The following is a 24,381-nucleotide window of genomic DNA, read 5'->3' as shown; positions in this document are numbered from 1 at the left end:
ATAATTAACCAGTGGAACAATTTCCCTCCAGAAGTTGTGGATGCTCCATCACTAGAAATCTTTAAGAAGAGATTGGACAGCTATTTGTCTGAAATGGTGTAGGGCGTCTCCTACTTGAGCAGGGCTTTGGATTAGAGGACCAACAAGGTCTCTTCCAACTTCGTTATTCTGAAAGTCTAGGAATAGACCTTTATGCCACATACTTTTCCATTGAAATTCCCAAGGTATTTAGAACTTTGTTGGAAATTCATCAACGTTGCTAGGATGGCACGGGAGAACAATTTTTATGTGAGAATTTTCCATAAGAAAGGTGTATTTCCCAAGCTTCGAGAAATATGGAATACAACTCCCAGCATTCACAGCTACTTAGCGATTTGGCTAAACATCAGAGCTGCTGTTAAGCCTACATTTAAGCAATGATGTCTGAGAGTTAAAAGTCCAAGATACCCACAAAGAGGAGGGAAGTCTGATCTATATCTGGAGATTGGACTCTGGTTTTATCCAAAGCTACAACTTAAAGAGTATATTTGTCTCAGTTACCTCAAACACCATTTCCCCATCCAATAGTACAGTATGCAAAGGTTTCTGTATTCTCCTATTTTGGCATAAATAGAGCTGAAGTAGCTTTGATTGGTGGTGTAAACATTTCTGCGGAATGCACTGATTTACCTGATAAATAACTTTTCTGTAGTCAAAGCATACTCCCTTTTCAGTACTCAGCGCTGGTCCTTCACAGGTTTGCCTGTATCTGCTCATTTTAAGAACAATAAATATTCTTCAAATGAGGACATGGGTGTTTATCTTTGCACTAGAGTTCTCGAGACCCCACAAAGTGGCATAAAATCACCAAGAATTATCTCAAAATTGCAGAGCTTAGTTATGCCAGATCAGGTGGGAAGGAAACTGGTCTCCAGGTGTTATCTTTGCTCACCCGATTGGAGCTGCTGGGACTGATGATTAATCCAGGAGGCCATAGCTATAAGTATACCCACTATAAGTAGCGGTTAAATGATCTTGATTATCTCAAGGGCATTATTATCTTGATCGACCCCCCCCCCCCAATCTTTCAATAAATCCCAGCAAGCAGCAGACAGAAAACACGGGGGAAAAACGGGCAAATGATCTCTCACTTTCAACAATATCATCTGGATTATAAAGTCAGCTGTTTTATTTACAGGACATAAGCTACAAGCAGTCACAGATTTATCCAGAAAAGCCTCAAACAGGTTTTGCCGTTGGTCTGAGCTGAAATTAACATTTTGGCCAAGGGCTTGGTCAAATTCTCCCCAAATACCTACAACTAATCTTTTTCTACAGGTTTTTAAAATACCGGTCCCCCTCTGTATGCACTTTTTTGTCCTCATTTTTATTCTAGATTTCCAAAACTCTTCACAGTGGTGAAAGGACAGCCAACTTTCCTACAGCCAACATAGCAATACTGCCCTCTTGAGTTAATTGCAGTGTAAAAACAGCCATGTTTGAATAGGGCACTCTGATTCCAATCATTACGGTATTCAGCTGGAAGTCATACCTGAAGCACTGGTCATAACTTGCTTTTAATCTTTATATTTAAAAAAAAAGATTTGTTTTTTGTCACATGAAAATTATCCTGTGTCTCCAAGTCAGAGAAATGGAGAAGGACAAATATTGCAGCATGCTAAGACACGGTGGCTCAGTGGCTAAAATGCTGAGCTTGTTGATCAGAAAGGTCGGCAGTTTGGAGGTTCAAATCCCTAGTGCCGTGTAACGGAGTGAGCTCCCATTACTTGTCCCAGCCAACCTAGTAATTCGAAAGCATATAAAAATGCAAGTAGAAAAATAGAGACCACTTTGATGGGAAGGCGTTCTGTGTGCCTTTGGTGTTTATTCATGCTGGCCACATGACCACAGAGCCGGAAACGACTAGCATGTATGTGCAAGGGGAACCTTTACCTTTTGAGAGAACTTCCATGTAAAGTACCCAGACTATCTTCTAGTATAAAAATAGCAATAACACTTAGGCTTATATACTGCTTCACAATGCTTTTACAGCCCTCTCTAAGCAGTTGACAGAGTCAGCATATTGCCCCCAACAAACTGAGTCATTTTACCGACCTTGGAAGGATGGAAGGCCGAGACAAAAATGATCCCTTCATATGCACTTGGAGGTTGGTTTCCAACCAAAACATTAAGCTAAGAGAATGATGTTGGTCTATAAAAATAAAGTCACACAATCAGAATACAAAAGGTTTGGAACTTGGAAGCAACTTGAATTCATTAGAAATCTGCACCTACAGCATTCCCAACAAATGGCCATCCAGTTTAAATAATATCCTCCAGCGAAAGATATTATTTAGAGTCTGCCAGCTTCCATAGGACTGACTCTCTTGTAGTGCTTCTATCATTAGGAATTTTTTCCTCATGACTTACCCCCAAAACAATTTTTACTACTCAGCCCTACATTTGGCATGACAACCTTCCTGTCCGCCTACACTCTTTCCCAGTTAAACATACTCATCCAACCTTCTTTCATAGCTTATTCTTTCCAGGTCCCTTCACCAGATTGCTGTCCTCCAACATGCTCCAATGTGTTAGCATTCTCCCTCAAATACAGGTCCTAAAGAGGATCCAGTGTTCTAGGTGTCCTAACTAATGCAGAACAGAGTAGAACAATGACTTCTCGACTCGGTTTCTGTTGATGCAGCCTAGGATTGCTTTTTGCAAAAAATTTTGGAGTTGTATCGCACTCTAGCTTTTGATCCACAAGGATACCACTTCCTCGGCTTCATCTCAACCCTACCCACCCACCCACCACCACCGTAGCATTCAATTTATGGCTATCTAGATGAAGGTTCCAAACACATTTTTCCCACTTCCTGTAAGATACAGCTCATCTATTGCCAGAATCTCAGAAGAATCTCTCACATATAAAATAATCCAAAACTTTAGAATGGCACCTACTGTATGGCCAGCTGTCTATTTTTAATATTGTTCTCTCTATTCCCAAGTTGACGTTATGGAATAAAGAAAACATCACTTGGGCTTCCAGGCCCTTCAGCCTCCTGCCCAGCACTTCATAAACCTTTCATATATGTTGCCACATGGATCAGGAGAAATAAATAATGGGCAATGGGGACAAAGGATGTGCCCCAATGTAAGATGAAATCAAGAGAAATTAATTGAATTTTCCATGGCACAGCATAACATGGCATCTGGAATTGTAGACAGAATTTCATGTTGAATTGTATACAAATGATAAACGTATAATTGCCAAAATATATAAACTCTTGCTGAAATTTAAAATGGGGGATGAACAAGTGAAAGAGTGAATGATAAAATGGGGTAAGCATTTTGGTCCTAACTTATTGTCGGAACAGCAGGAGAACATGTGGTTGAAAGGATTGAAATTCACATTATTTTAATCCACAAGGTAATTTTTACAAAATACATTACAAAATATCATATGCTGTTGGTATACGACTGCAGAAAAATTATCTAGAATGTAGCTCAAAATTGAAAACATGGACAACATTGAGGATTATTTTATCATCTTTGGAGAACTTGTAAAAAAGCCAGAATATTTTGGGTTCTATTACATTTATTGATTACAAACACTTTTAAAGGCAAAGATTTAACTAAAACCATAATTTTGTTTTGTTGGGATTAATGAAGAGACAAGTAGAAAAAACCTATGGAAGATTATTTTTATATATGATCATTGTTGCAAGACAACTATATATATGCAAATAATGGAGATTCTGAAACACACAGAATGAAGAAATAGTTTGTGATGTAAGTAGAGGGATGGCAAAATTGTTTACTTAGAACAAGATGATTTATTATATGTCTCTGGAAACCCTTACGGGCTTTTTGCTGAAAAAAGGAAATCAACTGATTATATATGGATTTGATGTTTAGAAAGAAAACCCTGATGTGACAATAAAATACTTATAACTGTTAATGAAGATTGGAAACCGCTTATTATTTTTCTTCTTCTTTTAATCTATTTCCTTTTCACTTTGTTTCTATCTCCTGCCTTTAACTTAAAATTTGTATTATTTTTACTCTGTGGAAAAATTATACAGGTAGTACCCGACTTATGACCACAATTGGGCCCACAATTACTGTTGCAAAGCAAGGCAGCTGTTCAGTGAGTTTTGCCCCATTTTATGACTTTTCTTGACAGTTGTTAAATGAATCACTGCAGTTAAGTTAGTAACATGGATTTTAGATGAATCTGGCTTCCCTACTGACTTTGCTTGTCAGAAGTTAGCAAACGGTGATCGCATACATGCCATCTGCCAAGCATCTGGATTTTGGTCACGTATCCACAGGGATGCCGCAATGGTTGTGTGAAAAACGGTCATCTCACTTTTTTCAATGCCATTGTAACTTCGAATGGTCATTAAATGAGTTGTTATAAGTCAAGGACCACCTACCTATATAGCGAGTAGGTCTCCCAGAAAATAGGATACTTGGCAGACTATTTTGTCAACAAATTGTTGCTTCTGTGCCTCGAAGTAGGAGGTCTCCAATCACTTATTGCCTCACTTCCTCCTCTTGGGGATGGGGGAAGAAAGCGTTTCCCTTTCCAGAGTGTGTGGAGTCCTCTTCCTCACTTTTGTAGCAACTGCTCTTCAATCAGGGCTCCATCTGAATCTCAATTCTAATTCTAATTCTTGTTATGGACTCAACCAGCAATGGATAATAATCAAATCAGCAACACAAAAAAGGGAATGGCTTTAAAAAGAAAATATTTTAATAGATTGGAAAACATAATCCGAAAAAGAGCAGAGGTGAGTGAGGGCTTCCAAAAATAAAAATTGGTACATTTAGAAGAAAATCCACACCCAAATAGAGTTATGGGGCCAGTTTGGTGTAATGATGAAGGCATCAGACTAGAAACCAGGAATTCATGATTTCTAGTTTCCAGTCCCATCTTAGGCACAAAGCTTTGCCAATAGAAGAGAATAAACATGGCTCAGAATTGAACTGTGGAGTCCTTGGTGCGCTACGAGCTTGGTTGTTTGCTTACAAACATTTCATCACCCAGCTAGGTAACACCATCAATGCTGGTTAGCGTGCGATTAGCTTCCTGTATATATGCGGTATTTACTCTGCCAGCATTGGAGGGGAAATGGCTTTCTCTTTGGTAGTTCTCAATTAGGGTATTGTTTTCCACTTAACAATTCTGCATGATTAACAATCAAACAGAAAACAAAGAAGCAGAATGAGTAACAATCAAGCAGAAAACAAATCATATGGGTTTATTTATATTCATATTGTTTCCTTTTATCAAATACACACAACTTGATTGCTGACCTAAGATATACCAGTAAAAACACTTCTAAAGGGATGTATTTTGACCACATTCCTTTGTTATATTTTTCTTACACTGTATAAATTTCTTACCCATGAAATTCTTTCGCTTTTGTAATTGTATTCGTAAGATAATGTTGCTTCAGTATCTCATTTATTTTCAACGATGACTCTGAGCCTCATGTGGATCCTAAAAGTATCCTTACAAAATTAAGGTAGAGGATACTGCAGTTCAGGCACTGTATCTAAATGTTTAAGAACACGATTAGATGCTTAATACCTGGCTGTCAGTTTCCACATTAGTAAAAAATGAACCCAGCCATATAAAATAACCAGAAACATGAAACAATACGAAATCACATTTTTTTAGTGAGTTATAGCAAAATACTAGGGCAAAGTAGAAGAGAAAAGACATACACAAGCCATATGGCCAGCCAGATTAAATACAAACTCTGTAGATACTTGTTTATTCCTTTCATTTAAAAAATGTAATCAGTATACAAAGGAGGCAAACTATTTTAATCTTTGTACAAAAATAGCACTTTTTAAAAGTGTTTCAGACATCATTACATAGGTAATTGGATTTTTTTTTTAAAAAAAGCATATACATTATTACAAGATAAAACAAACAAGTCTTTTACATAGAATAGACAAAATTATTTTATTGCCAGTGTTACAGGTTGGCTTAAGTGACTGCAGAGCTGTGCTATAAGCACCAGAAAAAAAACAAAAGTAATAATTAAAAAAAAATGCATCCACCTTAGATCACTTCTCACTTCCTGGGAAAAAATATAAAGGCAACCATGGAAGGGAATTACTATCTGTTGGAGATGATGTAAAAGCACATGCATTGTTTAATGGAATCTGAGCCGAAATTCCCTCCTGCCCAACCATCACCACAGAATATGTGAAAAGCAAGTGCTCATCCTTTTGCCAGTGGATTAAGAAAATTAAATTAATTACTGGACACTCGTGGACCATTTAAACTGGATTGTGACAAGATTTTAATATAGAAAAGTCTGGCTCAAGGCACAAAATGCTAGAGATCTCTTAAGGCTGATGGCATTGGCTTAACTATATACAATTCTTGTTTATAAAAGGAAAGGCACATTTTATTCCAAAACAGCATTGCAAGTAATTTGAAGATAATATAAAAATTAAACAAATTTTTACCATCTGGAAGAAGGAGGTTCCTTTTATGTACACATTTTATATTAAGGCCAGTTTGTATTAACAGCGGCTCAGTAAAGCTTTTCCAAGACTCAGCTTGCAACTACATGTTTAAACGATCCTCAATTAATATTCTTAGAATTGAGACACATTCACACATGCAGCATGCGTCCAATAAATGGCTTACCCTGCCCTCTCTCACTGGACAGTCATTTTCAAAATTCATGAAGCCCTTCCATCTGGGATGGGAAAGTATTCAGTAAGACAACAAACCTCACCCTAAAGAAATAGCCTCCAGAAAGGGATGCTCCTTTTATTTAAAAAAAACAAAACACAACTCAAGTCCACCAATAGTGCTGATCATACAAATAACTAAGCTTTGTTCTGAGCATATATACACACAGAAAAGGATGTTATTTTAGTTTGTGTGTGTGTGTGTGTGTGTGTCCCCTTTGTAAGCAGAGGCCATCTTTTGGAAGCAACAGACATTCTCAGCCCAGCAGTTAACCAAGGATCACGCTATCATTCTGACTGGGTCACAAGAACAGTCACTGCAAACAATGTTATAAAACAAAACTGAACAATGGAAAAATGGTGGCCCCAAATGGGGATGCCACTGCCGCTTAAAAGTGTGGACAACACTTTAAAAAAAAGAGAAAGGGGGGGGAGGGGAGAAACAGAAGGTAGGCCAGATCCTTCTGCACCAAAGACATTCCTACATGGCTGCCCATGTGGAGAGATCAAATTTCTCCAAGGGCACCATTTCAAATAGCACACATCTCTTATGCATTCAAAGCAGACGTAGTAAACAGTTGTGGTTACATTAAGACTTTAAAGATCTGAGTTCTTGTCTGCTGAGCTAAAACCAAATAATGCAACAAACCTCTTTTACGACAGAAGAAAAAACTAAGTGATGCTACAGTACTGGTGCCAATTCATGTCTCAGGACATTTAAAAACAACTAATCAGGAGTTTAAATGAAATGCAAAATTACAAATTTAATACAGTGCTATTGAAAGTGTCACAGGCTTACCAAAAAGGCAACCGAGGTGGTCTCAAGCCAATGATAATTTCCATTTCCACTTTTGATTCTGACTTTTTTTTTTTTTTTTGAGTTCCAGGAAAGGCACTTACTACATGTTCTTCTGTCAATTTTTCTGTAACTGCTATTATGTTCAGTGATAGTACATATAAGAGCCTATTTCAGACAATATTATTTACACATGAAATAAAAAAAAATGACCTGAGTTGAATATTTCTCTGCTTGGTTGAAAACCAAAACAGCATTTTTAGATCAGGGTGATGGCGGGAAGAGGGATACATACGTAAGGAATTCAATACTACTATGCAATATATAATCTTTGTAAAGACCACTTTCCGCAATACTCTGCTAAATATTTGGCATATACCATGCATAAACATTTACTTTGGACATTGCAGAAAATACGTTCAATTCTAGCAGAAACACAGAAAAAGCGTATGACCAAAAAAAAAGAGGCACAATAGTAATTGTCACCGGGTGCTGCAATGAGATATTGTTTACACTACTTAAGAGAAACAAATACTGCCATCTACCAAGGGACCTCAAATTCTGTATTATTCCCCAAACAGAATTCTTCCATGCACCCAGTTCATTTTTAAGATTTAGATTATTACAAATAAAAATGCTCACCCTCTCTCCTTATTTCTGCCCTTCGAAAGTAAAGAGATTTATAATAGCATCTTCCCTTCCCTTAAGGGTTCACGCTTCACAGATTTATTGGATTTCTATCACTAACCGGGAACCCTCCTTCTGGCTTCCTGACTTGTAGCAATAGCTGTAAACTAAATATTGCTCTTTAGAAAACAAACAGGAGGAGCTGAGAAGAGAGAGACTCATAAATCTGTGATGGGCAACCTGAGACACCAGACTCAGAAAGTCTGTTAAGACCACAAAAAAAAAAAATAATCATTTACAGATGAAAGATGGATTCCTTCCACAAGTCACACTGAACTGAGTGAGAAAGCAATGCTCAAAATAACAAAAACTATCCAGTGCATTTTTTTAAAAAAAGGATGCTGTTTCCTCAGCTGCGAAAATGTGTAAATGTGAATAGATAGGCTTTTATACAGACCAGTGTAGCACTTGAGAAAATGCTAGTGGTAATTTTCTGTAGCAGAAGAAAAATGATTAGGTCATAGCAGCATTCCATTAACACCACATCTGCTAGGAAAACAGATACTTGATAATGGATGCTATTAACAAGCACGATCTGGCATTATAGGGAAGTTTAAAGGGGAAAAGAAACAACGATTCTTTCAGAAAGTGGGAACTATCTATCCTGCAATCCGACATATTGTGTAATGTCTTAAACTTGCCAAGGTTGGAGACTCCTGATCTAGAACATCAAGCTCCCTTCGCTATGGCAAATAATGCCTTTATCCAATTATTTCAGTAATGGTATTACAGTACTTGAAGACTCTGGAACATCCAACTCCAAGACCCTAAAATATTATCTTGTTTTTGAGTTGCACTGTGTTAGAAATACAATCTGCTTTACCTCTAATCTAACAGCAATATAAGATCACAAATCCCTACTTTCTGGACAAGGAAACTCTTTCTTCATAAAATGCTCGAGTTACATACTTACTCAGTCCTCCTGGTTGTACATTCCTTTATATTTGTTGTAGGTTTCTTATGTTTGCTGTATGTTTCTTACATTACTCGTATAAGTCTGCCCTTTACAATCCAATCCATCAAAATGAATAAAGAAATCATAGAGAAAAAGGGAAAAGGCTAAGCAAGGAGTGATCATTTCATCTCAGCCAATACAAATTGGGCAAAAGCAATTCACCAGTGCAAATAATTCACAACCACTATAGAAGTCAACGATTTACACCATGGCTTTTCTGTTTTTGATACGCTTTAAGATGCTTATGCTTTTTGGTCTTGTTTCCATCCTCTCTCAGCTCAACCAGCAGCATTTGTGAAACAAGAATATTCTTGTTAAAAACTCACACAAGATCATGAAAGCGTTATCCAACTCCAGGTAAGGATCTGCAGATGCAAGCACCTGGACAATTTTGGGGACTGTTAATCTTAACTCGAATGTTGTCCTGAGGAAGGAAAAATGATGATCTTTTCTCCCTGTCCCTGATGAAAATGATGTTGTAATTCAGCTCTGCTAAACCACTGCAACATGCATACATACATATATAGATATAGATATATAAATCATATGATTCTGGTACACGGCTCCAGATGGAGGCAAGAGAGGAGGGTCAACACAATAAAAGGAAAACAGAACAGGACATGGCAAGAGGGGCATCAAAATGTTACCAACACAACACTTTATAATGAAGGCAGAGGAAAAACAACAATAAACTGGCTTTTAAGCTACTGAGGAGTGAAGCGACGAGAGAAGTTCAGAGCAAAGCAACGGAAATAATGGCCAGCTATATAATACCCCAGCAACAATTCATGGACCCTTTGTGAACTTTCTGGGGCATAGAAATTCACCATGCACATGACCAGCACTGAAGTATGCAAGAGGCAGGAGCTTCATGAAGGCTATGTAACAATTAAAAAATTTCCCTCAATACTTAATAAAACAAAATCTGTCACGCTACCTGTGGAGCTGCTTGTTTTAAGTAGCAGAGGGAAAAGGACATAGGACTGATCAACCTGGTAAGGTACTGAACAATTTGTCTAAGTGGTTCACTCTAAACAGAAGAGACTTTAGGAACAAATCCTGAACTGTCTGAAGACTTCCTGGGGTGGAGGCGAGTGTCATAAGGCCCCGTTCCTTAACAGAGATTCCACAACTACTCTCAAGCATCACTTTTTCTCCCCATCACTTTTTTTAAAATCTCCTAAGCACTGGCTTTCTTCACTTATTTCTTTGGTATCTGAACTTCCACTTTAGTTCCCTTTGTTGCAATTTCCTTATAATTGTTCTCATAAGGGTGTATGTAACCTTGGAAAGGGAGCAAGCTGGCTAGCAAGCACTAAATTGCTAAAAAGAAGTTACAAATAGGAGATACAAAAGCCAATTCATAGTTTATTCTCAATGGAGTGCCCAGCACCTGAGCCAAATATTGGATCATTTGTCAATTTGGAAAGACCTGGGCAAGTCCCTTAGTGTTTCACAGCAATGCAGTATCTCAAGCTAAAAGAACCCAGACTTCTTTTTTTCCCCTTTAGCTACATGGCCATAACATTTGTCAAGATCTTAAACAAAGCACAACAGAGTCCAATACTATAGTTCCAACTTGCACTGTAGTAAAATGGCTTGAGTTGAGCCAAAACACATACAGAGACCTCTCCAGCACTCCTGGTGTTCAGTTCCCCTGGATTGTATGCATGCACAAATATTTTTAAACAAAGAGGATTCACTGCTTTACACTGGGAACTGGAAAGAATCCCCCTTAGGCTAAAAGTTGAATTCATGCATTTGGAAGGCAAGGAACGTAAACTGTGTGTCACGTTTTCATCTTTCCTAAGGCTCATTTTCCCTTGCAAGTTCAGAACGCACAGTGGGTCATGGACCCTACCACTTTGGGTAGAAAAAAAGGCGACAGGGACTTAAATAGACACTCCTTTCTCCAAATAGAGAAAAGTGGAAATTATCAGGAAGTAACTTTTTTTTTTGTATGAGAGTCTAATCAAGTAAGGAACAGAACATTGGGGAAGGGGGGGGGAGACAAAAGTTAAGCATAAGAAAAGCTAAATTTATATTTTTATAGTTACAATTAAAATGCAATATAGCATCTGAACATAAGCCTGAGCGCCGTTTAACAGCTCAATAAGTTCCAAGTTAAGGCATCTGAACTACAACCAAAGACTTTGGTTGCAGCACTTTTTAATCTCTTTCATCCAAAAAAACATATTTTATAATTTTATATAATTACAATAATAACAATAATAATATAGATTTTTTTCTGCTAAAAAGTATTTCAATGATCATATACATTTAGAACCAAGGCATGATGGCATTGGGGTACCTAATAAAGGTGAAGAGACCTAATGGGGGAGGGGAAGAAAAAGCAAAATAAAAATTAATTAATCAGTTCTGGGCCATTCCCATTTCCCAAGTATTCATTCTAGGCATCACCAGGCTGACCTATACAGCAAGCAGACCTTATTCTGCACACAATATTCCTGGGAGACAGAAATAGTATCTGAAAGCTATATGTGGCAGCGGAGTCCCCATCTTCCGTCACACTTCTGTCGTGAAAGGCATCTCTTGGATCTTGAGACTCTCACGTTTGTACAAGATCAGACAGATCCTCAGAATCCATTGCCACTGATGTTGATCGACTGGAGATCAGCCACTTGCATGACATTGATGCCACTGCTTGCAAGGCGTGCAATGCCTTCTGGGCAGATGGCTTCCATGGCCACCATGTTGGTTGCAATGAGGGCTGAAGGTGTTGCCCCACCGGTGCTCTCGGTAGAAGCATTCGCATCAATGGCGACTGCAGAGACGTCCATAGCCACGCTGTTGGGAGCGCCTGCCTTCTTGTTTTGGTGGGTCTTGATGTGCTTGGAAAGATGGTCGCTCCTCATGAAGCGCTTGGGACACTCAGGGCAGGCAAATTTTTTCTCTCCTGAAGGAAGAAAACATTCATGAAGCCATTCACTCATTTCATTCTTAAAACATAGTCCAACATCTTCCCATCAGCAACTGTGTCTTGTTTTTAGGCAATCAGCAAAAAGTGTATCAAGCCAGCCAGAGTTGGCTATCATTCACCTCCAGTTTAAGGTTACCGAAATCGGCATATGCAGGACCCTAACTTAGCAGAAAATACCTACAAAGGGTAAACTCAATGACACCGATTTTAGCTCTATTTCTTTCTCAGAGGTGTACAAACTTTATTATTTTATACAGCCTTATTTATATCAAGAGAAGCTTTTATCTACATAAGCCCTTTTTAAAGATCTTTAGGGTAATCTACATAAAATAATAATAATGCCTAATGTGGGAGCCTATTTTGTTGTGCTTTCTTTTTGTAGACTTCCTCAGTCATCAGTCTTATGCTGTCCAGATTTACCAGTCATATCCCTACAATCACTTGCTTTTCCCCATTCTATGAAGGTATTTCAGCTTTGTTACCGTCAACAAATATTAGACATCCAAATAAGTTTTTACAAAGTAGGCCTCTAAAAATGAGACATTTTAAATGCTATGTCTTTGCATAGTTTTATTTTATTTATTTAGTCATTAAATTTATATGTTGCCCATCTCACACTGCAAAATGACTCTGGGCGGCTTACAATAAAAGTCATAAATATTATAATATAAACAATAGTATATACAAAATTAAAAACCAATTCTTAAATTTCATTTTGGAAAAAGGTCCAGTTTTATTACTGATTACTGATAATGTTGGGCATTATTTACCCATTCATATGGCTCTTTATGCCCTGATCCTCATTTTTCAATTCAAGGCTCATTTACAAGCCCTTAAAGCAGTGATCCCCAACCTTTTTGACGCCGCGGCCCGGTACCGGCATCAGCTGGGCGCCGCGGCCCGCACCGGCATCAGCTGGGCGCTGCCATCTTTTTGATGAAAAGCGTGCTTCCGGTGAGCTTTCTACCGGAAAAGCTCACCGGAAGCACTTTTTCATGAAAAAGATGGCGGCGCCCAGCAAGCTGCCCCGGTAGGAGTTGTTCCGCGGACCGGTGCCGGTCCGCGGACCGTGGTTGGGGACCCCTGCCTTAAAGCAAAAAGCAAATTAAGTAATATTTCTGTTTTGTAATCACACATATATGTTTGCCTGCTGTGTTATTTTGTTTACTTTCTATTTAACACTTTTAAATTCTCTGTTTATATTCATTTACAATTACAGTTGAGTTGTTTTGAGTAACGCAGATACATTCCGGAAACATTATTTTCAAAGCACTTTCTGTCTCCACATCCCCCCTGCATTTTTATAGCAATGTTATTTCATTTTTAAAACTTCGAAGGCAAGGAGGTCTTTGTTCCAAAATACCACTGCAATTTTTTAAAGCAGCAATGCTGCTTATAATAGCTGTAACTGTAGGCAAGCCTTGACGTTATACCCATGAAAAACTTTACGAAGTGCTTGGGAGCACTTTTACATGCAGTAAACCATGCAGGGATGTGTAACACTCTTTACTTAAATCTTCAAATTAGTTCTGAATGACTTAAGATGTCACTCGACTTATGTAGCTGTGTTAACAAAGAAGACCCCAATACAAAACTCTTTCGAAACCTCTCCTTCACCTCAAGCTACACACAGCACTTGTTGCTCAGGCCCAGGAATTCCTTGCACTTACCAGTGTGTGTTCGCTTGTGTCGTTGTAGCTCATCACTGCGTGTGAAACGCTTGCCACAATACGTCCATGAGCAAACAAATGGCCGTTCACCAGTATGCCATCGAAGGTGAGCTCGCAGATGAGATGTCTTCCCGTACACTTTCCCACAGCCTGGGATGTGGCAGATGTGCTGCTTCTTTTTGCCAGGGTCCCCGGAGCCTCTGAAAACGGTGATGTATATTAAGAATTAATCAGATGAACTGGCTGGTTTACCATTTGTTTTGCCCCGTGACAAAAAAATAGAAAAACTACTGTCGCATAGAATTATCCATCATCTTCCTGGGTGGTTGCCATGAACACTAGAATTGAAGTCACAGTCTTCCACTAAAATCTAGTACTAATCACAAACTCTCCAATAATATAATGGGGGTAAACTGGGTGCAGGTTACTTTTTAATTAAGTGACCAAAACCATCCCAAATTTTCCCAAGTCTTTTGCACAAGGAAGACACTTTGTCAAGACACACTGGACAATCTTTAAATCACATATTATTGTCTCCGCATTGTTTGTTCTCCCATACTTTGAAAACTTCTATGCATTACATATCCCAATAGCAGCTATTTGCACCTGCTAGAAAAGCACAGAAAAGCAAGGTGCAACTCTTTTCAGAAAGATAATGCTTTGCTAAGACAGAGAAAGAGAGAGCGGTGTATGCTTGCACACACTTGGTAGCTACTAAGCATGGAGCAAAGTAAATACTGAACCAATTGTTACAAGTTTCTAGACGTAATCTTTTCCCACAATCTATACAATACAGGAATTATTTAATGTTCCGTGTTTACGGATCTTATATAGGTAGCCCTCGACTTACGAGCATAATTGAGGCCAAAATTTCTGTTGGTAAAATTCACATTTATTGAAGTGAATTTTGTCACATTTTACAACCTTTCTTGCCACAGTTGTTAAGTGAATCGCTGCACTTGTTAAATCAGTAACATGCCTATTAAGTGAATTTGGCTTCATTTGGCTTTGCTCATGAGAAGATTGCAAAAGCTGATCACATGACCCCCGGGGCACCGCAACAGTTCTTCCAAGTGTGAAAAATGGTCACTTTTTCAATGAAGTTGTAATTTTGAATGGTCACTAAACGAACTGTTGTAAGTCAAGGACTATCTGTATGTTGTAAACCACTTTGAGGCTACCCTAATCAGCTGTCTATTAAGCAAGCAAATAGTGCCACTTTGTCAAAAAAATTTATTTTTGTGAATCTTTTTTCCTCGCAGGTCAATAGACACAGGAGAGCTGAACTCCATACATGTTGAGGTTTTTGACTTAAAAGTTTGTGTCCCCAACAGAACATGCTTCCCAAACTGGAAATTCTACTTCTAAAGCAGGGGTGTCCAACCTTGGCAACTTTAAGACTTGTGGACTTCAACTCCCAGAATTCCTCAGCCAGCAAAGCTGGCTGAGGAATTCTGAGAGTTGAAGTCCACAAGTCTTAAAGTTGCCAAGGTTGGACACCCCTGGTCTAATCTAAAGCACTAAACCAGGGGTATCAAACTCGATTTCATTGAGGGCCACATCAGGGTTGTGTTTGACTTTTGGTGGGCCAGGCTTGACCTCACTTGTATCGGGGAGCGTCTGTGGTGGCCCGAGCACTCTGTCAGTGAAAACAGGCTCATGAGCTCCGTTTTTGGCTGTGATGGTCTCCCGCTGCCCTCTGCCAGCGAAAATGGAGCTTGGGGGGAGAGGGGAGAGGCACCGCAGGTCGGTCCTTTGCTGTTTCCAGGGTGACTCTGCAGGCCAGATCTAAGCACTCTGCAGGCTGGATTTGGCCCGTGGGCCTTGAGTTTAAACCCCTGCAAGAGTCTGTGATAATCCCTTCCTGTATTTATTGAACTTTGCACCAGAATCCACTCAAAATGTACCGCCAGTTTTCCTTGCATAAGCTTACCTGCCATCGTTGTCTTTGCAATAAGGGCAGGTGCAGGCTTCTCTGCGCATTCTTCGGACTTGCTGTGGCTGGGCATCTGGACTACCTTCCCCTTCTTCCAGAGTGGTTCCATCATCAGCCAGCCCATCACCAGCAGTACTATGGAGGCTAAGGTGGGTATTATGATCACCTGTAGAAGAAACTGGGATTTTTACTATCTCAAAAGCCAAAAGATCATCTTTCACCAAATCAGTGATATTTAAGAGCATATATAATTTCACTACCTGAAAGCCAAAATAAAGAATGAATATATCCAAACATAAGAATATGAATATATATAAAAAAATATAAAAATAATATCTATCTATCTATCTATCTATCTATCTATCTATCTATCTATCATCTATCTATCTCAACTATATTATCATTTGTACAGAAGTTGTTCTAAGTGTTATTCCCAATTTTCCTTTCACTTCCTTTCTGACTTTTCCTAGTTTATTTTACATTTTAACTGTTAAAAAGAATGTCTTAGAATTCTCTGTATGACACGTTTACAAGCAGACAAAAGTAAAGAACACAGCCATACTTTGGGGTAAATGCTTGTGTATAATTGTTTAATTAAATTATTCTCAGTGTCTAGTGTCATGTATGAAATTAGGATTCTTAGCATTGTATTACACAGATTGCATCCTGATGCCATCATCGGCCTTATGCACACCACAGGCTTGCATACTTCATTCTTGTCTTTGCACTTCAAATGTTTGAGTAAGCACGACTCAGTTTAATGATAATACATAAAATGATAAAAGCTCAGTCTAAACACTGAAGAAGCTACTTGGATAGAAAGTAAAATATTTCAAACCAAAAAGAAAAGAAGTCTTAAAATGTAAGAAAGGGAAATAAGTCAAAGTCTTTTGAAACAAGAAACTTATTTATTAAATTTAGAACCACCCATCTTTATTGTCCAAGTGAATCTGGACAGTTTGAAGTTTACAGATACAAACTTCTTAAATCATGCTTTGAAACTGGCTTATTCACAAACTAATCAACTTTTAAATTAACCACACTTTTATAACCAGATTTTGGAGGGAAGATGGTAGACAGGAAGCAACAGCTGTAAAGAGTTCTTCCAAAAGTAAACAAGTTTTTTTTAAATTGTATTTTTAACTCACTTTTAACCCATTTTTAATCCATACCTGACTTTTTACAAAAGCGCATATAGAGAAGCTATCAATTTGTTTTAGCTACAGTTTAACAATACAATTCAGGATTTTTAAGAACGGGGAAAAGGAGAAAGAGACAGCGTACGCAGTCTGAAGCGCAGAGTTCACTCAAACCATTGAACATGGGAGATTATAATGCAAAAAGACAGTCTGCTCCAATAAGTAACTCATCTGCAGTCTCCTTACCAGATAGATCTAATTTATGTGACTCACTGGAATGCAACTTACAAACTGAACTTGAAAGCAAACAGCATATAGAATTAACCACACTTCCTCAGATTTGAATGACATTATGAATTACAATTAATATTCCAAAACTTCTCACAACTAGATATGATGGGGGTTTCTACAATCCCAATAGTTGTACAGAGCTACTGGGGTATAACCAAGGAATAGAATCTCTTCTTTGGCTTCCAGGGGAAGTAGACATTTGGGTTGTTTTTAGTATTTTGGAATTTTTAGGGGTAAAATTTGTGGCTTAATACTTGGATATACGTAATCTGCTCTTAAAATCTCAGAATTCTCCCTCCAAATGATCCAATTCCTTTCCACTTTTGAAACATGGCCACAGTGGTGCCATGCAGAGGCAGCTATGCCCTTTGGATGACAGAAGCCAGCCAATATCTTTGTCTTTTACAAAGTCTGCATGCAGACATTGCAATAGACAAAGATATCCATTATTAATAATCTGAAATGTATTTCAGCATTTACAAAATGTCAAATGTTTGATTCTTGCTGTGAGTTTCTGAAACCTTTTTCTGTTATATATGCATGTATGTATGCATGTCATATTGTTGGAGTTTATTTTGGAACTTGGAAAATGCTAGGCTTAACAAAAGCTGGAAATGATAGCAGCAAAAAACCAAGAAAGCTAATCTGCAAAGCAGATATGAACTAACCCAATGACAAAGGGAGGACGGGGAATAGTGCAGCAATACTTCTCCTAAGAAAGAGGTCCAGAGGATTTTTTTTGAAGCCTGTTAGCTGGCTTATTAAGGTGATTTCAGATAGGATATAAACTTGAGAAATCATCTGTTAACTTCTGCACCACATTCTCTCTTCTTCCTTCCTGAAAGCTAATATCCAATTTCAAAAACTATGGAAATTATAGCTCAGTGCTTATGAGTAGTCCACTGCAAGATAGAAAGCACTTCTTAAAGGGAGGGGAGCCCAGGAAGAATGGCAAGCTCTAAAGCCTGTCAATTTTTCTTCCCATTTTACTGGCCTAGGCTCAGGCTGTCATTTAATTGCTTTTTCTATAACTCCCACGTCACCTTCCCAAATTAGTTTATTCTCCTACAAGTTTCATTGCTTGATTATTTTCTTGCATGGGGGAAAAACCTGGCACATACTGTTACAGATGTAAAACTCAGCAAGCCAAGCAATCTGTTTTTTGAGGAAATTGGCATATGCCAAGTACATTTCAATTGAGCCAAGGGTTATGAACCGTCTTCAAGAGTGCTTCATAGCTCAGGCAATGTGGTTTCTATGTAAAAGAAAAAATTGTCCTTAAAGCCAATGCTGCCATGAAGATTGCACACACATTCTATGCATGCCAGTGCTCAAAATACAAGATAAACACAGAATATTCTTTAATAGGTGAGGAATTCACAAAATATGTTAGTGACAAGGAACTAAAGATTGTATTCATTGTAAGGCTTGACCCCACATAAAGCTTTTTATACTGTTGACAATATCTCATGTAATTTATTTAGAGTGACACCCACACAGGAAAGGCTAACCTATGATGATGCCAATTGCAAAAGAGATGGCCAAGGTGTGGTTTAAATTGATGACTTTACTTCCAATTGATGCTTTCTGTTGCCATACTAAACCAGCATTTAGTATAACAGGAAAACTCCAAATCACAACATTGGAAATAAAGTCTTTAAAAGCTTCACAGTCAACTGTTTGCCTCAAGGAGAGAGGGAACATACAATACCTGCACTCCCCATCTCTTCCTAAAGGAGAATTTAGATAAATCAAAAGCTTATCCTATTGTAAAGGAATAATTTTTGCTTCATTATAGCTTTGCTAAATAAACTTTGCCTCCTTGATAACAACTATGAACTTTGTATCAACAATTTAAATAAGAAACTCCTGATGCTAAACAAGCACTACAACTATATAAATTCAAACATGAATTGTAAAGTATATAAAATTTCAACTTTTATTCTAGTGATTCAGTTCTCCAGAGAAAGCTTCAGTTTTAAGCGAAACTTATAAAGAGCAAGACAGACTGTGATCTTTTTGTGCCAGATTCATAGAAATGATAAGTTTCGTGATTTTTGTGCCCAAGTGCTATTGATTTTTGACCAAATAATAGGAACAAAATCCTAGCAGCTGTCATATTTACAGATTTAATATCATGTTCACAGATACTGAAGTTTCACCTTTCTGGCCACTCTATTTTAATTTGAGACAAAAGAGACCAAATGTAAACTCAAACTAAAGATACAATTATGGGCAATATTACTGAAGTCCTACACATCCAAAATGCTTAATCTTGGTTCTGAACAAGCCATCCATTCCGAGAAGCCAAACGTAACCAAAAGGAGTAATCTAGTTCACACAGTGACATCATGCAATTTTAATTGCCTTCCCATGGGATGGAGATATCAGTCTCCAAACGAATTTCATTTCTTTTCCCAAATAGCAGAGTAAAATGGAAATAAGATGATGGACTGGATTATATTACTTCAAATGGGAAGTAAAGCAATCTATACTATTATATTATATTAACATAACCGAAATAGCTTTACAATCCCCCAAGGCACGTTGCAACTTTTGAGCACCCCCCTAATGTTTGCAAATTGAAAGTTGAAAAATTTGACGCACCAGGCTAAAGAGGCACAGCATTAACCAGAAGGTAAAACAAATGCTTCAGACAGCTTTGGAAGGTAGTAAGCTTGAGCAGGTGGGACCTGATTCAGATAATGAGAGGATAGATTCTGGCAGGGCACCTAGCCCAAGAATATACCACTGGAGCAAAGGTAAACAGCACACCTGCTATGCCAGCACCTTGGGTTATATAAGAACAGCCTGGGTCCCTTATAAATCTCTAATTCTGGACCCAAGTTCCTCTCACTCTTGGCCCTTGCCTTGCACTCAGAACCTCAGTTTGATATTCAGACCAGCTAGTATAATTCTCTGGTGCCAAGACCTTGGGCTATCATGGATAATGCTTGTGGATATTTTAATATTTGTGCTATTCTCTAAGGAGCTCAGAGAAGGCAAACGTATGAATTCTAATAATAAATATAGGAATTGTCTTTATAAAAGGAGTAAGGTCTTTGGCTAAAACCATTAAGTAAGCAAATTGATTCTAGGGTATGTCACCTGCATGCTTTGTTCAGTTTAATAGCACTGCTCACTTGCAGCATTCATTGCAGGTTGTGGAAAAGGGAAATAGACAACAATTATATAGTCTGATTTTGACAAATTCAACTAGTCAGCAGGGAGAGGGATGCAACCTCGACCCATTAGGGTGAACATGGCATGATATGTGAAAGTGCAAAACTAGTCATGCAGATTCATGTTCATCCTACGAGACACAAGCAGATCTTGAAGCAGCCCTCAAATGGCTTAGCTCAAATTCCCATCTGTTCAGTTGTTTGCTTAAATACATAAATGCTATCAATTTTTCTTTGCAAGGAGTGGCAGTAGGTATTCTGCCACTGAGACATCTTTGTTTTCAAACACAAATATGGTTGACTTGGTACAGGAATGCAATCTTTTGATTTAGTTACTGAGCATTTTACCTATGTGAAGGACTAGGTTTAGTTTTCAAGTTCTGTATTATGATATATAGCTCAGGTACAGATCTTGTGTTGTTTCTTTACAGCAAGTTTATCTTAAAAAACCTGTTTACCTTAATTTCCTGGCAGATAAAGTTGAGATGTTACTAAGAAGTAACCTATATTGCTAATACCAGCATTAAAAAAAAACTATGGTAGCTGGAATTTTAGGGTTCCTTTTATTATTAAGTTGCATTTCTATTTTTAAAAAGATTTTTAACCCACATTTTTCATAAACAATTCAAGGTGGCAAGCATACCTAGTACTCCTTCCTCTTCCTATTTTTCCCCTAGATAACATCCTGTGAGGTGGTTTGGGCTGAGAGAGTGACTGGACAAGTTCACCCAGCCAGCTTTCATGCCTAAAGTGGAATTAAAACTCTGGGTTTCTAGGTCAACACCCCCACATTATACTGGGAGACACATAATCTTTCTTACTGCAGGATATGACTTCTTGACTGCTGCACGCTTACCAAAAAACAGGGGCAAGACATAAACAACAAATAAAGTATGAACTGTGATATCTATGTAAAGCACAACGTATCTTGTTCCTGTTTGGAGTATAGGAAGTTCACACAAATGAAACTAAAGAATATTTAACCTCTTATTTGCCATTATTAAAACATGTCATACAAGTTTTTTTGACCAAACATTATGTTATTTTCCCTTTTTTTAAACATCTGTACTTCTTAGCAATAAATTATTTCACTGTTGTCAGATTGAGAATCTGGATAATCAACTTAAAGCAAAGAGCCTAACCATGGCAGAATTTATTCTTACTAGACGCTGCTCAGCCCTGAGCTAACTTCAGTGCATTCATCAATCATGGTTATTTCAAACCAATTAGTCTGAGCATTCAGGACTCATCTACATCATTTCTTGGGCATTTCAATTAGACTTTTTTACAAAGACAATATACAGCAGTAACTCAGTTACCATTTTCCTCTTAACAGTCAGTGACACTTCCTGCTTATAAAGTCCCAGGTTTTTTTTTTCTTTATAACTACTGAAGCAAGGATAGGTTGCACCCCATTTGAAGCCAATATTCAAGCATGATGACAGCCTGTATAACAGCATTGATAACAACTAGGTCAGTTAAAATCTACCTGTCTGATCACTACAAAGCCCTGACAGACTTAATTTTGCACATTTTATAAACAGTTATAAAAAGCAGGAAGCAACTAAAGGTAGTCTTTGACATAAAACCACAATTGAGACCAGAACTTCTACTGTATGCAAAGACTACCTTTGGTTGCTTCCTGCTTTTTTTAACTGTTTATAAACTGCAACTGTGTTATAAATTGTGTTTAACAAGATTAAGTAAGACACGCCTGATTTTGGGTTTTTTGCCACAATTAAAAGAATCACTGAAGTTGTTCATGGCCATTAAATGAATCTGATTTCCCCGAATGACTTTGTCAGAAACTGGCTGGGAAGTTTGCAAATGGTGACCACATAATCACAAGGTACTGCAACAGTCATAAATACATGTCAATTGCCAGGCACCTGAATTTTGATCATGATACCATAGGGATGTTGTGACAGTCATAAGTATGAGGGCCATCTGTAAAGCTACTTTTTTCCAGGTGCTGTTCTAACTTTGAATGGTCGCTAATGAATGTATGGTTTATCATTTCTCCTAATTGCCACACTGCCATATCACTGAGAGAGGTTTGGAGCCATTCATGTGCTAGTGAGGTCAGACTATAAAGTACTGACTGGTTATCTGGCCTGCAGCTGGATTAAAATGCATTGGCATAAAATAATACGAAAGCACTTTTGTAGAACAGAATGAAAATTGTAGTTCAATTGAGGAAGATCATGCTAAAAAAACACCCAGAAAAAGTGACTGAGGCTGGATAACCCAACATTTAATTAAGTAGGTACTTTATTTCTTTCTCAGCTCTTTTGTACATTGAGGAAGAAAACAAGGAATTTTGATATATGCCAATCAAAGCAGTATGATAACATAGGGCAGTTATTGTCTGAGAATTCTTAATTAACATTCATCAATAAGCTGAATGACAGATCTCTTTTAGTCATACACTCCTCCTGCTGGGAGTACTTCACTTCAAGTTTAAAAAACGGCTAAATCAATACAAAAAAATTGATTTTGTTAAGTGCTAGTATTTAGCAGGACCGTGCATGATTCAGAAGACCTCTGCTATTCATCAAAGGTTTACACCTTTGGCTACATTTCTGTGCAAGCCTGAAAAAAAACCCCTACTTTAATTAATCAAATCTTTAAAACAGCAGATATTGATTGAAAACTCTTAAAGCTACCCTTTCCCCAGGCTTGTATAGGGGAAAAAAAAAGTCTTTTAATGAATGGAGAAGAGTACTAGGCTGAAGCTTCCAAATCGTTTCCAAAGCATGGAAACACCCCCCCCCCCTAATATTTAACAAGCTGGGAGTAAACATCCAATCTTATGCTAAGACTTTTAATATTGAATACATTCGGGAAAAACTCTGTCCTCAATTTTTTGAAATAACTGTTTCTGTGCAATCATTTTATAAGTAAATTGATTAATGGGGGGGAACCATTCATAACCCTAAAGTATCAACTAGGATGTGCAGCAGTGTAGATTTGAAAGTAAAAAAGCTGAATTGGAGCACTCTGGTAGAAATGCAGCATGTCTGCAACATCTTAAATCAACAAAGCCTTTTCCCCAGGATTAGGGGCTCGCCCTCCACCTCAGCTGCACAATGTGGGAAATGGTTTGGCTCCAGGAGCTCCAAAGTCCCTTTCTGCCTTCAACTCTGAAATGTTGCACAGCTCTGTTACTGATGCCATTTGCACCCGTAATTTAAGTAACTACGACTTAAGTAACTTAAGTAACTCCAAGCCATCATCCCCTTTCATAAACCATGCTTACAAGACAAGAACCCCAAACAATGGGTACATCTGGGACACTAGGCGTTTTTCAAAAGCTAAACAACCTTTGCAAGAGGCACCCGGAAAAATGGGTGCCAGAATGGATATGACAAATCTATTTTAGTTATACACTCCCTCCTGTTGGGAGTACTTCACTTCAGGTTTAAAAAACGGGTAAGAATGGATATGGTCAACCACAAAACATCATATACCACAGGCAAAGTCAGTACTGGGACAGAGATACGCGCGCGTGCACAAACACACACAAATTTACTAAAGCTATTTTTTAATAATGACAATATAAATTTTAAAAGAGAAAGAGAAAAATAAGAGGTGAAAAAATGGCAAAGAAAAAAAAAGGCAAGGTTTCTGTATTTCTTAACAACAGCTATACTTATATTTTACCTTGAGGTTACAACATAGTTTTCTTCTCTCCATAGTCTTACCCTTTCTAATCATCAAACACATAAATCGGAAGTTTTTTTTTTTTCTTTCCAGCAAAAAAGGGGTTTCCCCATGAGGGGTTTCCAATCACAAATAAATGTAATTTTTAGATACAAATCGCTTTTAAAGAATAACATTGTTTAGGTTTAGGTATGATACAGATGAATTGCTGGAAATACAGATTATGCGCGAGGCTGAGGCTTTACTTGCTTTCCAGTAATATGTTTTGTGTTCAAAAATCATTCAAAAACATTTGAACAAACAGAGAGCTTGGTGAGTGCCAAGAATCACGCACACTGTGCTGTGATGCCACTGTGGGGAGCCAAGATATAGGCCAATGATGGCTAACCTTTTTGTTGTCGTATGTCAAAAGTGCGCAT

General features: G+C 38.0%; 1 protein-coding gene across 5 annotated transcripts in view; it reads right to left on the bottom strand.

The window, feature by feature from the left end:
* Nucleotides 1–5,737: 5,737 nt before the first annotated feature.
* SP1 (Sp1 transcription factor) overlaps nucleotides 5,738–24,381 on the bottom strand; it is a 34,611-nt gene continuing 15,967 nt past the window's right edge. For 4 of the 5 annotated variants that reach the window (XM_026677306.2, XM_087956378.1, XM_087956377.1 and 1 more), the window contains exons 4-6: nucleotides 15,685–15,853; nucleotides 13,752–13,951; nucleotides 5,738–12,057 (exon numbers count right to left, since the gene is read on the bottom strand). In XM_026677306.2, coding sequence (XP_026533091.1) covers nucleotides 11,738–12,057; nucleotides 13,752–13,951; nucleotides 15,685–15,853 — 689 coding nt within the window. In that variant the 3' untranslated portion in view covers nucleotides 5,738–11,737. Of the gene's footprint in view, nucleotides 12,058–13,747; nucleotides 13,952–15,684; nucleotides 15,854–24,381 lie in introns of all 5 variants that reach the window. The other variant, XM_087956379.1, reaches the window with a different exon arrangement.

This window comes from Notechis scutatus, chromosome 2 (genome assembly GCF_049901735.1).
Source record: "Notechis scutatus isolate UNSWTSFEM ecotype Mainland chromosome 2, rNotScu1.2, whole genome shotgun sequence".
Lineage (NCBI taxonomy): Eukaryota > Metazoa > Chordata > Lepidosauria > Squamata > Elapidae > Notechis > Notechis scutatus.
Note: the sequence above shows the minus strand (reverse complement) of the source record. Positions and strands in the feature narration are given on the sequence as shown.